Source organism: Bos indicus, chromosome 19, assembly GCF_029378745.1.
Source record: "Bos indicus isolate NIAB-ARS_2022 breed Sahiwal x Tharparkar chromosome 19, NIAB-ARS_B.indTharparkar_mat_pri_1.0, whole genome shotgun sequence".
Taxonomy (NCBI): domain Eukaryota; kingdom Metazoa; phylum Chordata; class Mammalia; order Artiodactyla; family Bovidae; genus Bos; species Bos indicus.
Window position 1 is genome coordinate 55,993,418 of NC_091778.1, and position 13,816 is coordinate 56,007,233.

General features: G+C 47.0%; 1 protein-coding gene across 1 annotated transcript in view; it reads right to left on the minus strand.

The window, feature by feature from the left end:
- The window catches only part of SEC14L1 (SEC14 like lipid binding 1), a 49,420-nt gene that overhangs the window by 10,918 nt on the left and 24,686 nt on the right, over positions 1-13,816 (minus strand). The window contains exons 3-8 of the mRNA XM_070774010.1: positions 5,724-5,873; positions 5,471-5,602; positions 4,106-4,234; positions 3,185-3,419; positions 2,182-2,291; positions 349-538 (exon numbers count right to left, since the gene is read on the minus strand). Of these exons, the coding sequence (XP_070630111.1) occupies positions 349-538; positions 2,182-2,291; positions 3,185-3,419; positions 4,106-4,234; positions 5,471-5,602; positions 5,724-5,873 (946 nt within the window). The remainder of the gene's footprint in view (positions 1-348; positions 539-2,181; positions 2,292-3,184; positions 3,420-4,105; positions 4,235-5,470; positions 5,603-5,723; positions 5,874-13,816) is intronic.

Here is a 13,816-nt window from a genome sequence, read left to right on the forward strand (position 1 = left end):
TGTGATGTACAAAACCTGGCTACGCGTTGTTACAGACACTGCACGGGTTAAGCCACTGCAAAGCACCTTTACTAGCACTCTGCTCCTGCGAAAACTCAGCCTTCGGAGTTTTAAAAAGTCAAACAAACTCCACCTGATTAAGGAATGAAGTGGAGCAGGCTACTGGGCGGGGGGAGCGAGTAGCCAGGAAGCAGTGGCCTCAGGCCCTCCCTCTCCACTCGGCGGGGCACCCCCAGGGCAGCGGCAATAAAACAGGCTCCCACTCCTTCACACGGGGAAGGGGAGGGACAGCACACCCGAGGCCCCTGTTCCTCTCAGCACGGGTACTGATGCCAGGGTCCCGGCTACCTTTGTCGTGATGGTGCCAGCCGCCCGCGTAGTAGTCCTGCAGGACCTGGGGCGGGTGCCAGGTATCGAGGATGTAGTCCACCTGGTGTTGCTTGCGCCAAGTCAGAGACTGACACATGGTCTCTCTGGCCTTGTCGATGTTGAAGTCCCGGGCGCGTAAGAACCGGAGAATATGCTCATCTTTCGGGATCTATTGAGAGAAAGAGATGTTTCTAAGCAATGTGAAAAGTTGCTAATGGGAAAAAGCAAGTTACCAAGGGAATAAGACTCTAAAAAGTCTCACTTCTTACTGACAGCGAGCTGCATTATTACACTATTTAAAATTAGCCACTACCACAAATACCTTCCTTAATGCTTTAGAAAATCTGCATTATTAGTCTGAATAATCTTTAGACTATTCCCGTTTTAGCTTCAGCAAAGGAGAGTGAAGGCGTAAGGAACTTCTTAAACTCCAGCTGCTCTGACTCACTGAGCTAACCCGCCAGCTTCTGTGGTCTGCGCGCGTTCCGGCACAGTGTTACACGCGATAGCGACGCAGGACGCAGAGCAGTGCTGTTGGCTCTGATAGCGGCGCTGGTGTCCTGACACCCCAGAGCCTTCTTCAGGTTCCACTCCTGGCAGCTGACAAGTCTGACAGGTTTCCCCGAGTGAAACAGAAGGCCAAGACCGTGTCTGGGTCTCCCGTGGCCTGGCTGTCCTCGTCCCTGGCCACATGCCCACGATGCTGGTGCAGATGAGGGGGGCATGCAATTGGCATCCACCTGCCCCCCTCCTGGGAGAATAAAGCACCGAGATGCACGGTCTCCTCTCAGAAAGGACTACCATTACACGGGAGTGGCTGGGAATGTCGGTCCCAGAACTAAGTGGCCTGGCTTCAAAGCCCGACCCCAGCAGTCCCTAGACGTTAAGGCCCCCAGCAAGTTACTGAACTTGTGTGTGTGCACAACAGGTGATAATAATAGCACCAGTTCATGGGGCTGCTGGGAGGATTTAATAAAGATCTTAAACCAGAGTCTAATGCACGGTCAGTGCCCAACAACGGCAGCTCTGACCACAGCGGGTGAGTTCTCGCGAACAGATACAAACAGTCCTTGGATACTGGACGCTGGAGACCAAGACCGGCAGAACTGGACGCCAGGCCAGCGCAGGAGGCCAGGAACTACCCAGACACATGGATCTGCCTCCGTCCCACACTGGTCCCCCGTGAGATTACAAAAAAGCTAATTCGTTATGAGGCTTACTTACCAAACACCTCAAAATCAAAGCACAGGTTAATTTTTTTAAGATTTTTTTTTTGAAGTGGACCTTTTCTTTAAAGTATAACATTTGTAACAATACTGTTTCTGTTTTATATTTGGTTTTTTGGCCACAAGGCACATGAGATCTTGGCTCCCTGACCAGTGATGAACCTGCACCAGAAGCCGAAGTCTTAACCTTGAACTGGACCATCAGGGAAGTCCCAAAGCCCAACCGTTAATCTCTGAAGAACCTGTGAACCAAACCTTCTGAAAAGTAAAATGAATGAATATTTGTAATTAATTCTTACAACACTGCTTTTACTGTAACTTGATACGTAATTATTTTTAAGGCCATTCTCTGTAACATCTATAAATACGCAGCTAATTATACACAGCAGGGCATCCTAACTCGCTACAAAGGACTCAGACGCCGCACACGGGGTCACAGATCCAGTGCCTTTTTGACCAGAGGGACATTCCCACCTACGGCCATCAGGCACATTGACTGTGAGTCACTCGAACAGGACCAGGCGTCCAGGTTGAACAACGGCACCCCTGCACACGTGCCTGGATGCACACTCGGGCAGATGCTCACCTTGCCCTTGTGGGTCTCCTGGAGCCACTGGCGAAGCCGAATCAAGCAGCTCTCCTGCAGTGGAGTCAGGTCGCCCAGGTATCTCTTGATGTAGTCTGCATCTAGTTTGTCTAGAATATCAATTTCGGACATTCTTAACAATAAGAACATTGGAACTTGAAGACTTCCAAACTGCCCCACTCGGTGACGTTCCCATGTGGTCCAGGAGTCAGAGATAAACGAGCCACGGGGGACGGTGGACTCTAACCAGCCACCAAAGGGCCCCCCGGTGACTGTCTAAACCCAGTCACCGCAGAAGCACAAGGAAACGTGCGCATTCCAAGACACATCCAGCTGCCGCCAAGTCACCACTGTTTGCCAAGTATCAACTCTATTCACGATATCACGGCTGTTATCAATATTTAATAATACTTAATTCAGAGGGCAAAGCTGAGCCACAGAGAAGGCAGGGAAAAATAAATGCCAATGATTCAACAGAACTTCTGAGGGCAGAATTTTCTTGTACTGTCTTACTTTACATTGGGCATGACACTGAGCAATCAAAAAGGGTTTGTGTGTGTGTGTGTGTGTGTGTGTGTGTCACACGAGAAAGGCGTGGAGCCTGCCACCTACAGCTGTGTCTCTCCATGAAAGTCACTTGGTTCCTCCGAGCCTTAGTTATTAACTCAGTTGTAAAACAAAGACAAAAGCATTTCTTACCTAAAAGGGACTATTATTAAATGAGCAAACATTCACAAAGTGCTCAGAAGAGTGCCTGGCATCTAGGAAGCCGAAAATGGGTAGGTTGATGATATAACTGTGTTAACCCCTTCCTGACCATTTTAAAAAACTCTTGTTTCTTCATTCTAAGAAAAAAATAAAATGAATGTGTTATGTAAGCCAGAGGCAAGGGGACAGTGATAAGATCCATCTTTGTTCGTGTCATAGCTATGTGTCCCAAGAGGCAAGGGTTCCAGGTCAGCCTGGAGTCTTGCCCTTAGAATGAGGCCCCTTGCAGACTCACCGTCCGGGGTCCCTGCGGTGGGCTCGGCTGCCCCACTCGGGGTGCTGAGGGGCTCGCCGCTCAGCCCTTCCTTGAGTGTGGGGTCAGGCACGACGACAGTCAGTGACGCTGCTGGTTTCTTGCAGGACAAGGACGTCTCCAAAGAGGGGGCGGCGGCAGGTGGAGTCCAGCGGGGCACAAATGTGATGCCTTCTTCCTCTAACTGACGAAGGTAATACTCGATGATTTCCTTGCCCTTGGGAGCAAAGCCAGTTTTGAGGTTAGTACTACTACACTGAGCTTTCAAGTTACTCACTCCTCAAGGGTTTTGAAAACCATGATGAAAACTGAGTGACTACAGAACAAATAGGAAAAAGAAAAGCCAAATGCTTCTGTGGGTTTTTTCCCCATAATTTTACTTCCCCTTCTCTAGAGGCCTAGGAAACCATGTCTCGGACAGTGTTACGTCACCAGTTGCAAGCGCTGGCTCACCGCCCTGTGCCCAGGATGTGCTCTGTGTGTCAATCCAAACGCTCTCCAGGAGCACCGAGAACAAGCCTTGGGAAAGCACCCCCTAACCCCAAATGATAACATCTGACACCCAAATGCCACGCTGATGAGCAGCAGCAGGAAAACAAGAAGGGAGCTTCTTCCAGGGAAGACGCGCCTCACCTCCCAAGGCCTCGGAGGGACCTGAGAGGCCTCCCTCAGCGGGCCCCGGACCCTAGTCCCCACCTCTCCCTGCAGTTCCGAGCAGGCAGCACCACAGCCAGCGGCCGCACACTCGCCCCTGACCTCCACCAGCGACCAGCGCAGTCTGTGGCCCCCATCCTCCCCTTTCACTCACCGGGACCCCTGACTAACCCACCCCCAGCCTCCTGAAGGGACCAGCTTGGACCATCTCAAGAGACTCCTGCCCATAAAACCCCAAGGGACACTCACTTTTTTAATGTTGCTGGTATATTGTTTCATTGCAATTTTTTCTACTGTACTTTCAAAACCAAAGAAAGATTTAATATCTAAACTTGCTGACTGTTCAAAACAGGTCCAGTCTTCATTTTCAGGGTGAACCTGCAGGTAAAAGAGAAAGTATTCTCATTAATTATACTGATGACTGAGAATATTTGCTCCTCAGTTCACTGGTACCAAGGGGGGAAAAAAACACTTATTTTACTAACAATGTTATTATCATGAAAAGAGCAGACGGAAAAATTACAGAGAGATTCAGAATTATGAAAAGGCTCAAATAATATTTTTAAAATATTCTAAAAATGACTATTAAAAGGAGAGCTTTATTTTCATGCTTGGTAGTATCATTCATTTATTCACCATATTTACCGAGTAGTGTTCTCTATCACAAACAAAACCAAGATCCCTGCCTTGTGAGGGTTACAGTCTAGCAGAAGACGACTGGCAGTTGGCCATAAACACAATAGGTAAGAAGTTAAACCAGTGCTGGAAGAGAGGCACTATGGGAAACAGGAAAGTTGGCAGCAGGGTTAAAAGGACTGGAGGGCAGTTCACAGAATTAAACGGGGCGCTCAGGGCTGGCTTCGTCGAAAGGCAGACCTGAGCGAAGCCCGCAAGAGGCAAGGATGGGCATCGAGCGGAGGTCTGGGGGCAGAGGGAGCAGAGAGACCAGGGGCCCTTTGGGAAGCACACCAATGTGATCAGAGGCCGTGAGACGGCGGGCAGGCCTGGGCACAAGGCAGCCAGGACACAGAGGAGAGAGGAAGAGAAAATGCAGGGCCTCATGAGCCACTGTGAGGCTTGTGGGTTTTTCCTCTGAGTGAACTGCAGACACTGCAGAGCTCTGAGCCCTGAGAAAGCATGACATGATCTGACACACTTTAAAAGGATCACTCTGGATTCAGTGTCAAGGATACACTATAGGAAGGTGAGGGAGGAAGCGAGAGACCTACTGGGTTATTCCAATACTCCGGTCAGAGAAGTTCTTGCTCTGGGTGGTGAGCAGGCAAGACGGGAGGCAGATAAATGCACTCAGATCCAATCTCAGAGGGACACACATTTCAAAAGTGTTAGCGTGGGCCAGAAACGATGTGGCATATTCATATTAAAGAACAAACCAGGGCATCACTTGGCCACCTTAACTGCCGCAACAATGTAGTCCATCCTGCAGGACACCCCAGCTGCCACCCTGCTGATCCCACGCATTAGAAACCAGTAACTGTGTGTGACGGAGAACTGCCCTCTCAGACAAAGACACGCACTGCCTACCGCGAGGGCCCGACGGCTCTCAGAAGACCACGCCCCCACCTCCCACCTCCGCCCCGTGCAGCTACTCACGCTGTAGCAGCAGAGCTCGTTAATGATGACCCGATTAGAAAACGTTTCATTATGGGCCTCAATGTGCAAAGTACGTTCCCGAGAGTTCAGTGAGTTTTTCTGGATAAAATAAACGTAATCAACTCCTGCAATCTTCAAAACAGAAAGAAAAAAGGGTTAATGAATAACACCCAACTGCAACCAACAGAAGCAATAAGCACAAATTCATTTTGGTTTTGGGGGGATTGCCTTTTAAGGTGTCCTTTCCAGTTACCTTTTTCAGCAGTCGAGGAGCATCTATATCCAGTTTGCAGCGCCTTTCTATAACGTGAATAGCCCCATCTTCACTCCTGAATTCATTCACAGTGTCACTGTCCACAAACATTGGAATCAAAGGACACGTAGGGAACCTCCTTTCATAGGCCTGTGAATACAATTTTGCAAAAAAGGAACTGAACCAAGATACAGCCTGGCAGTCTGGCACTGATGGTGTCCCTGGAATAAAGGCATCTCTTCATACACACCAACAGTTACATCACAGCTCCCTTCATCTTTACACCTTAAACTTTCAATATTTGAAGAAAGAAAAAGACATTCTGTGTGCATGGATTGGAAGATTCAACACAGTAAAGATATCAATTCTCCCCATATGGATAGAGAGGTTTAACATAATTCCTTTAAAATCCCAGCAAGATTTTCTTTTGCAGCTTATGGACAAGAGTACTTTAAAACTTACACCGAATGGCGATAGAACGAAAATAGCTAAAGCAATTCTGGAAAAGAAGACTATGTTGGGAAGCACCCCTTCCCATCTCAGTATGAACGCTCGATATGCGGCTACAGGAATCCAGACTGTGTGCACAGGTGGAGGGAAAGACACAGAGCTCCGTGGGTGGGTCAGGGAGCCACAAACTGACCCACCCAAATGTGCCCCGCACTGGTGTTCTGCCAACAAAGCTGCTAAAGCAATTCAATGGAAGAAGGATGGCCTTTTCACAAATATTACTGGAGAAATTACACATCCATAGAGAAAAAAAGGAACCTGATGAACCCCATACTTATAGAAACTATCTCAAAATGGATTATGAACTTAAATATGTTTGTAATGTAGTTTTAAAAATGTATTTTTTGACTGCACCATGCAGCTTGTAGGATCTGAGTTCCAGGACCGGGGATCAAACGTGAAACGTGGGCCCCTGGTAGTGGAAGCACAGAGCCACTGGACCACCAGGGAAGTGCCTGTAGCGTTTGTGAAATGACAAACTTGTAGAAATGGAGAACAGGTTAGTGGCTGCCAGGGGACGAGCGGGGAGTGAGTGGGACTGTAACAGTGTAGCAGGAGGGGAACCCTTGGGAGACGCTCTGTCTCTTGACTGTACTGTGTTGATATCCTGGATGTACATGATGCTCAACGACAGTCTCTTTGGATGTTACTGTCGGGAGGAAAAATGAGTCAAGAGCCTGTGGAATCGCTCCATAGTATTTCCTGGGAATAATATGCTATTAATATCCTGTAAGTCTATCGTTATTTCAAAATACAAAAACTTAAAGAAGATTTGCTATATAATTTGTCCAAACTTTTAGAAAATGCACACAGGCACCAGATTTGGTTTGCTCCATAGCCATCCGTGAGGATTACTGATCTAAAGATAACTGAAGCCGTCCAGTGGCTCACAGGTGTGGGTGAGCAGGAAACCACAGGACACGGCGGGGAGAAGACACCTGAGAGAGGAAACCCAGGGCTCGCCTCTCAGCTCTGCTCCCCATAAGGACAGGCACCGAGGTGACCGACATGCTACTCCCCTCTGAGGCTGCAGGAGAAACATGACAAGGGGAACTGAGACATCCCATCTGGAAACTAATGACAACCAAGCACAGATCTGAGGAAGAAACTTACAGTGCTGAAAAGATTAATCAGTGCGGAGGTGGCACACACTGCCCTGACTTTACCTCTAAAAGAGTGGCAGCAGTTTCAGAGCACTGTCATGCTAAAAAGTCAGTCTTCCTGGGGAAGTTCCACAGGCGGTCACAAGAGACCCCATGCAACACCAGAGCAACTGGGCAGCTCCTCCACCCAGGATGCTCACGACCATTTCATTTCAAGTGACTCGGTCTTCTGTATGTGTCTCATCTTCTCTCCATCACATTATCAAGTTTCCCCAGTCTGAAACATGAATGCCGCACTCCTGCTGTCCATGTTATTTAAAAGGCACCAAGCTAGGCAACATGCGAGGGAGGGGAAGAGGAAGCAGACAGTTCAGGAAATGGAGTCAGGGAAACACACAAGTGTCCTAAGAATAGGCAAGTGCTCTAAGGGCGCAAGGAGAAAAGAGTAAACAGCTTGGAGGGGTGGAGGCTCCGGAAGGCTGAAGGGAGAGGAGGAATAACACTGGGCCTCAGTGGAAAGGTCTGTGCGTGGTCAGTGATGAGGGGAGAACATTTTCAGGACAGAGAACCCAGGAGTGCAACTCTGAGGAAACCTCAGGGTGAGCGGGGACCCACAGCCAGCAGAGGAGGGAACTAGCGATCTGCACTCTGACCCTGACTGCCACGCTCCTGCTCAGCACCCAACCACGTGGCCAGGCCCCCAGGGTGGGCGCGCGCGCGCGTGTGTGTGTGTGTGTGTGTGTGTGTGTGTGTGTGGTTGCGGGGACCAGGACCAACAGAAGGCCCTGCCTTCCTGGAGCTGCCCTCCTCGTGGGAAAGGAGGGGGTGCCACCATGTCACATCTGGTCTGGAAGGGAGGCAGAACTCACGTGGTGACCAACTGCATTTGCTTTTTAGATGTTTTTACTTTGGGACTTGAAAATACATTCTTCATACTTATCTACTCCCCTTCATTCAAATATATTCTGAATCCCGTTAACTGCTAGCGTGGGATATAAATCACAGGAAAATTCTCTTCATGCCTTTTATAATAAACAACATTTAAGAAGTTTATTCAACTGCTGAGATCATACCTCGGATAATTAAGGCCTCAATGAGGCCCTAAAATTTGTTAGTATTAGGCACTGCACACACAATTCTAGAAAAAAAAAATGCTGAGTATCCTTTGTTCTACACACTGACATTGTCTAAACTGACTTCTAAATTTTCCTACATTAAAAAAAAAAAAGGCTTTGTACATTCCAGCACTATGATATGTCAAGAAACAGATTACAAAGGCTTCAAAAAAAACACAATTCTTCTTAAGTGACATAAAGGGTAGAGTAAGTCCTTGGCAAGAAGCAACCTAAACTCGGCCCTCTACCACTTAAGTACCTATTATATCATTTGCAAAATACCCACAACATCCTTTAAATTCCTGAAATAGAGTGGTCAGCATAAGGCATTACCCACACAGGCTAGCCTTGAATTTAAAACAGAAAAAACTTTCCATTCCCTGTAAATCTATCCCTCCACATAGACGGGTACTCGCTGAGACGTTCATTTTCACCTCGGTGTGCCCCAACCAGCTGGTATTGAGGTATCCAGGCTAAAGAGCCGCTAGCACAGGAGTCGGCATGTTCCTCTCCAAGACTCAGCCTGTGTGGAAACTGGTTAGTAGGCATCTGGCCTCCTCCCTCCACTTGGCTACAGGGCAGAGACCAAGTCCTACTTCTCTTTGATTATCCAGAAGAAGGACCTTACTCACTGTCTGAAACAGAGTCACTGTTCAACAAACATTTTTTGAAATATGGAATAAGAGCTTCCTAAATAAATCAATGAATCCAGCTTCGTGTTTCTGTGCTCACGTACCCTGGCTTATCTTTAGGAGATATGTGAGGCTATTGAATTTTGTGTTCTGTTAGCACAGAAAACTAACTTTCTAGAGGATTAAGGGAAAGGAAGACTGAAAGAAGTTGACAAAACTTTAGTCTCTGAAATTGCTCAGGCTATCAGCAGTATTCTTGCCTGGGAAATCCCACGGACAGAGGAGCCTAGCGGACTACGGTCCATGGGGTCGCAAAGAGTAGGACACGACTTAGTGATTAAACAACCACCACCACCACCCTAGTTTTTCAGCACAAACCAAAACCTATAAAGTTTCTGAAGCCTCTGAAAATTAGAAGCATTCTAATTGTATTAAAATATTTTATTAAAAGCATTTACGTTCTAGCTCTATCTGGAAGGGCCTAGAAGATATGACACCTCGGCCGCAATAAGCAAACTTGGCATCCAGTTCCTATTTTCCAAATACCACTCCCTACTAAAAAGGAAGCTGTGCTCCTTGGAGAAAAGGCTAATTACAAGTCTGGAGCAAATAAAGGTCAAGGTGAGTCTGAAGCATTTCTTACCAGAAATCAAGAAAGTGCTCAATGACTGATGGGGAACCAGCCCGAATGGGTTCCCCTTGTCAATCCCCGGATAACTGGAGCACCAGAAAGAAAACAGGTGATAAAGCATTACAAACCATATAGAAATACTCAAGAAAAACGGGCAGGAAAGAAAATTTAACAGAAAAGATCATCCGATAATCACAGAAGGAATGACATGATTAGAAAAACCACATTCTGCAACCATCAATTTATAATAACTGATTCAAGCAAGGATCATCAAGGGATGCTACAGAAAGGGAGCTGCTGGAAGACACCACAGCCTCAAACTATGATCCTGCTACTTATGTGTGACAAAGGCACAGCAGAACCACTACCAGGCAAAGACCTAGCGGACATCACCTTCACCAAATGACGGGGACCACCTGACAATCTGCTGGACGCCGCCACGGAAGCACACACAAGCACGAGTCTTCGTGATGCAAACTGTGAACTAAAGCTAATCAAGAGGACAACCAGACACACCCAACTTATGGAATATTCTGCAAAACAACCAGCCCAAACCTTTACGAAAGAAAAACTGTCGATTTCCCTGGTGAGTCCAGTGGTTAAGACTCCGTCCTCCAATGCAGGGGGTGTGGGGTCAATCTCTGGTCAGGGAACCAATGTCCCATACACCATGGGAGTGGCCAAAAATTTGAAAAAAGAAAAACTGTCAATGTCTTGATAAACAAAGAAAGTAGGGGAGTGTCTAGAATTAAGACAACTGAAGAGACAGGATTATCGAATGCAATGCTGCCCTGGCTCCTGGACTGGAATAAACATAGCTCTAGAAAATAGTTAAGGAAACGTGACCATATTAAGTAGTATTAATTGCATATTAAGTAGCAGTATTCTATCAGTGTCAGATTTCTCAGTTGTGATAATGACAGTTACATAGGAGAACATCTATTCTTCAGTATTTAGGGCAAAAGTGTTAAGATACACACAGCTTACTTTCAAGTGGTTGGTTCTACGGGGAAAAAAAAAGGTGTATGTGTGGGAAGGAACAAAATAAAACAAACATGTTAGTTTAGGTGAAATGTGTACAGGTACTCACTACACTTTATCAACTTTTTTAATAGAAATTTTTCAAAACAGAAAGTTGGGAAAAATATTAACAGGGAAAATTCACACGAAAACCAACGGTGCCTCTGCATATAACTGATTAAGTGCAACAGGTCACATTCACCCGTGAAACTGTTTACGAGGTCAGGTGCGCCCACAGCCCAGTCCAGGCAGAGGCCAGGCGTCCAGTCCCGGGGGGCCCTCCTCACGGGGCCGCCTCCCCCGGCGGCTTGCTGTCGCTCGGAGGTGAGACACAGGCCCAGGGAACTCAAGCTTCTGGTTTCTAAATCCCGATTTTACAAAGTGACCCTATTTTTAAAACCCTGTTTGGGACAAAGCCCACACCTGCAGGCCTTCCATTTTATTTCTACAGGAGGAAATCTCCAGAAGTGAGGAAGAACCCCACGTTTCAACCACCACTAGGTTCCAATCACTTCATTAGAAAGAAGAGCCAAGGGAACTTTCAAATGCCTTTTTTTTTTTGCCAACTATCTGCAGTACTATCAAGTCATTTCCTAATCACACTCAATATTTATCTAATACAAAAACCAAGAAAGGCTGAAGGAAAGTAACTCTTCCAGAAGTAATTGCTTCAGAGGGAGAGGCATGTTCTTTGATGTTTCCTCTTAAAAGGAAAAATTACTTTTGGAAGAAAAATAACCACTGCAGTCATTTGCTGGCTCTCTCTAACACCGCGGTCGTTTCGACGGAGAAAGCAGCCCTACGGCCTTTTCCACTCGCCTCTGCGAGGAGGGCCGCTTCTCGGTGACAGCTTCCTCCTACCTTCCGACGCCCACCCTTCCTCTTTCAAAAGGGATTTCTGAGCCTGCAATTTGGGAGCTTGGCAACAGTACTTTGAGTTTTTAACCAACCTTTGAATGCAACTGTGACATAACTAAAAGCTAGTACTGTGCTAGAGAAAACCATATTTCAGTGAAGACATTTCAACCTGTGAATTAATAAGCTTAACACTGCATTCTGCCAGGAAAACCCATCCGAAAGAAATTCCATTTAAAGAACCCACCTTTAAATTGAACTCTGTTCATACCCAATTTAGCCAACAAGCTAAGCCAGCTGCTTTCCATGGAGAAACTTGGCTATCCTATGGCACCAGACATGACCTTCATAAACAGGTCGGGTTTACACTGAAGAATCAGTGAGTGAAAAAGTTAACTGTCGCTTTAGACTCTCTTAGAAACTGAAGTCATGAAGTGAACTGTTAGCTGCTCAGCTGTGTCTAACTCTATGCGACCCTGTGGACTGTAGCACACCAGGCTCCTCTGTCCACGGGATTTTCTGAGCAAGAATACTGGAAGTGGGTTGCCATTTCCTACTCTAGGGGATATTCTCGACTCAGGGATTGAACCCAGGTTGCTGGTGCTCAAATAATATACAACCCATCAAGAAAATGTGACAAACTGACCCAAGTCCCTCAGAGTTCTATTTCTATTAATCCTGCCTCTCAAATTACACACATGTGAAGAGGGCCTGTATACGCAGCCCTATGCCAAGGTTCTAGAGAACACACGAGTGGGAGACACAGGAACATGTGCCTGTACACAGGCAGCAGGGGCCCCCAAGGAAAGGTAAGCAGCGCGGGGTGGGCTGAACGACGACGCCCTGGCCGGGTGGCTCCGGAGGCTTCGTGGAGGCAGTAGTCTGCAGGGGGTCTTGAAGGGCAGGCAGCTTTAGAGAGGCAACCTGCAGAGAAGGGAACATTCCCGGGTGGGGGGAACAGGAGTAGAACCAAAAGTCAGCCAAGTTGGATGAGTCTGTGGCTGAAACTCAAACGCAAGATGACCATCTAAGCCAACTGCAGATAGGAAAAGTGACGACGACCCAGGGAACCCAGGGGCCCTGTGCTGTCACAATTCAGCCCTGCGTGGGCCCTCGCACTCCACCTCGAAACTGAGGTTCCAAATCAGGTGCTGTTTGTGAATAACTGCTCATACTTAACAAGATAGTAATGAAACCAGAATCTGTGGATATCTGTGCCCCTTGAAAGAAAAGTTATAATTCAGTTAGTCATAACATATACTTCATTCATACAATTACTTACTGACAACCCAATCAGATTATCTACCTTCAAAGCAGTACAAGACTAGCAACAAACCATGGTAAAATGGCACACACAACTGTATTAGGTAAGTTCTGTATTTATCCCACAGTCAATCCCCTCCATTCCCAGTCTTCAGATGGATCAATATATCAAGTCATAACAACAGGATTGGAACCTGCTAGTAAGATCAAACAAGAAAACATAATGAATATACTACAACTAAAACGATACATATAAAAATTTAATCTGCCCCAAGCCATTTCCCTCTCAGTTCAGTTCAGTTCAGTCGCTCAGTCGTGTCCGACTCTTTGCGACCCCATGAATCGCAGCACGCCAGGCCTCCCTGTCCATCACCAGCTCCCGGAGTTCACCCACATCATGTGCATCGAGTCAGTGATGCCATCCAGCCATCTCATCCTCTGTCGTCCCCTTCTCCTCCTGCCCCCAATGCCTCCCAGCATCAGGGTCTTTTCCAATGAGTCAACTCTTCACATGAGGTGGCCAAAGTATTGGAGTTTCAGCCTTAGCATCAGTCCTTCCAATGAACACCCAGGACTGGTCTCCTTTAGGATGGACTGGTTGGATCTCCTTGCAGTTCAAGGGACTCTCAAGAGTCTTCTCCAACACCACAGTTCAAAAGTGTTAATTCTTCGGCGCTCAGCTTTCTTCACAGTCCAATTCTCACATCCACACACGACCACTGGAAAAACCATAGCCTTGACTAGACGGACCTTTGTTGGCAAAGTAATATCTCTGTTTTTTAATATGCTATCTAGGTTGGTCATAACTTTCCTTCCAAGGAGCAAGCGTCTTTTAATTTCATGGCTGCAGTCACCATCTGCAGTGATTTTGGAGCCCAAAAAAATAAACTGACAGTTTCCTCTGTTTCCCCATCTATCTCCCATGAAGTGATGGGACCGGATGCCATGATCTTCGTTTTCTGAA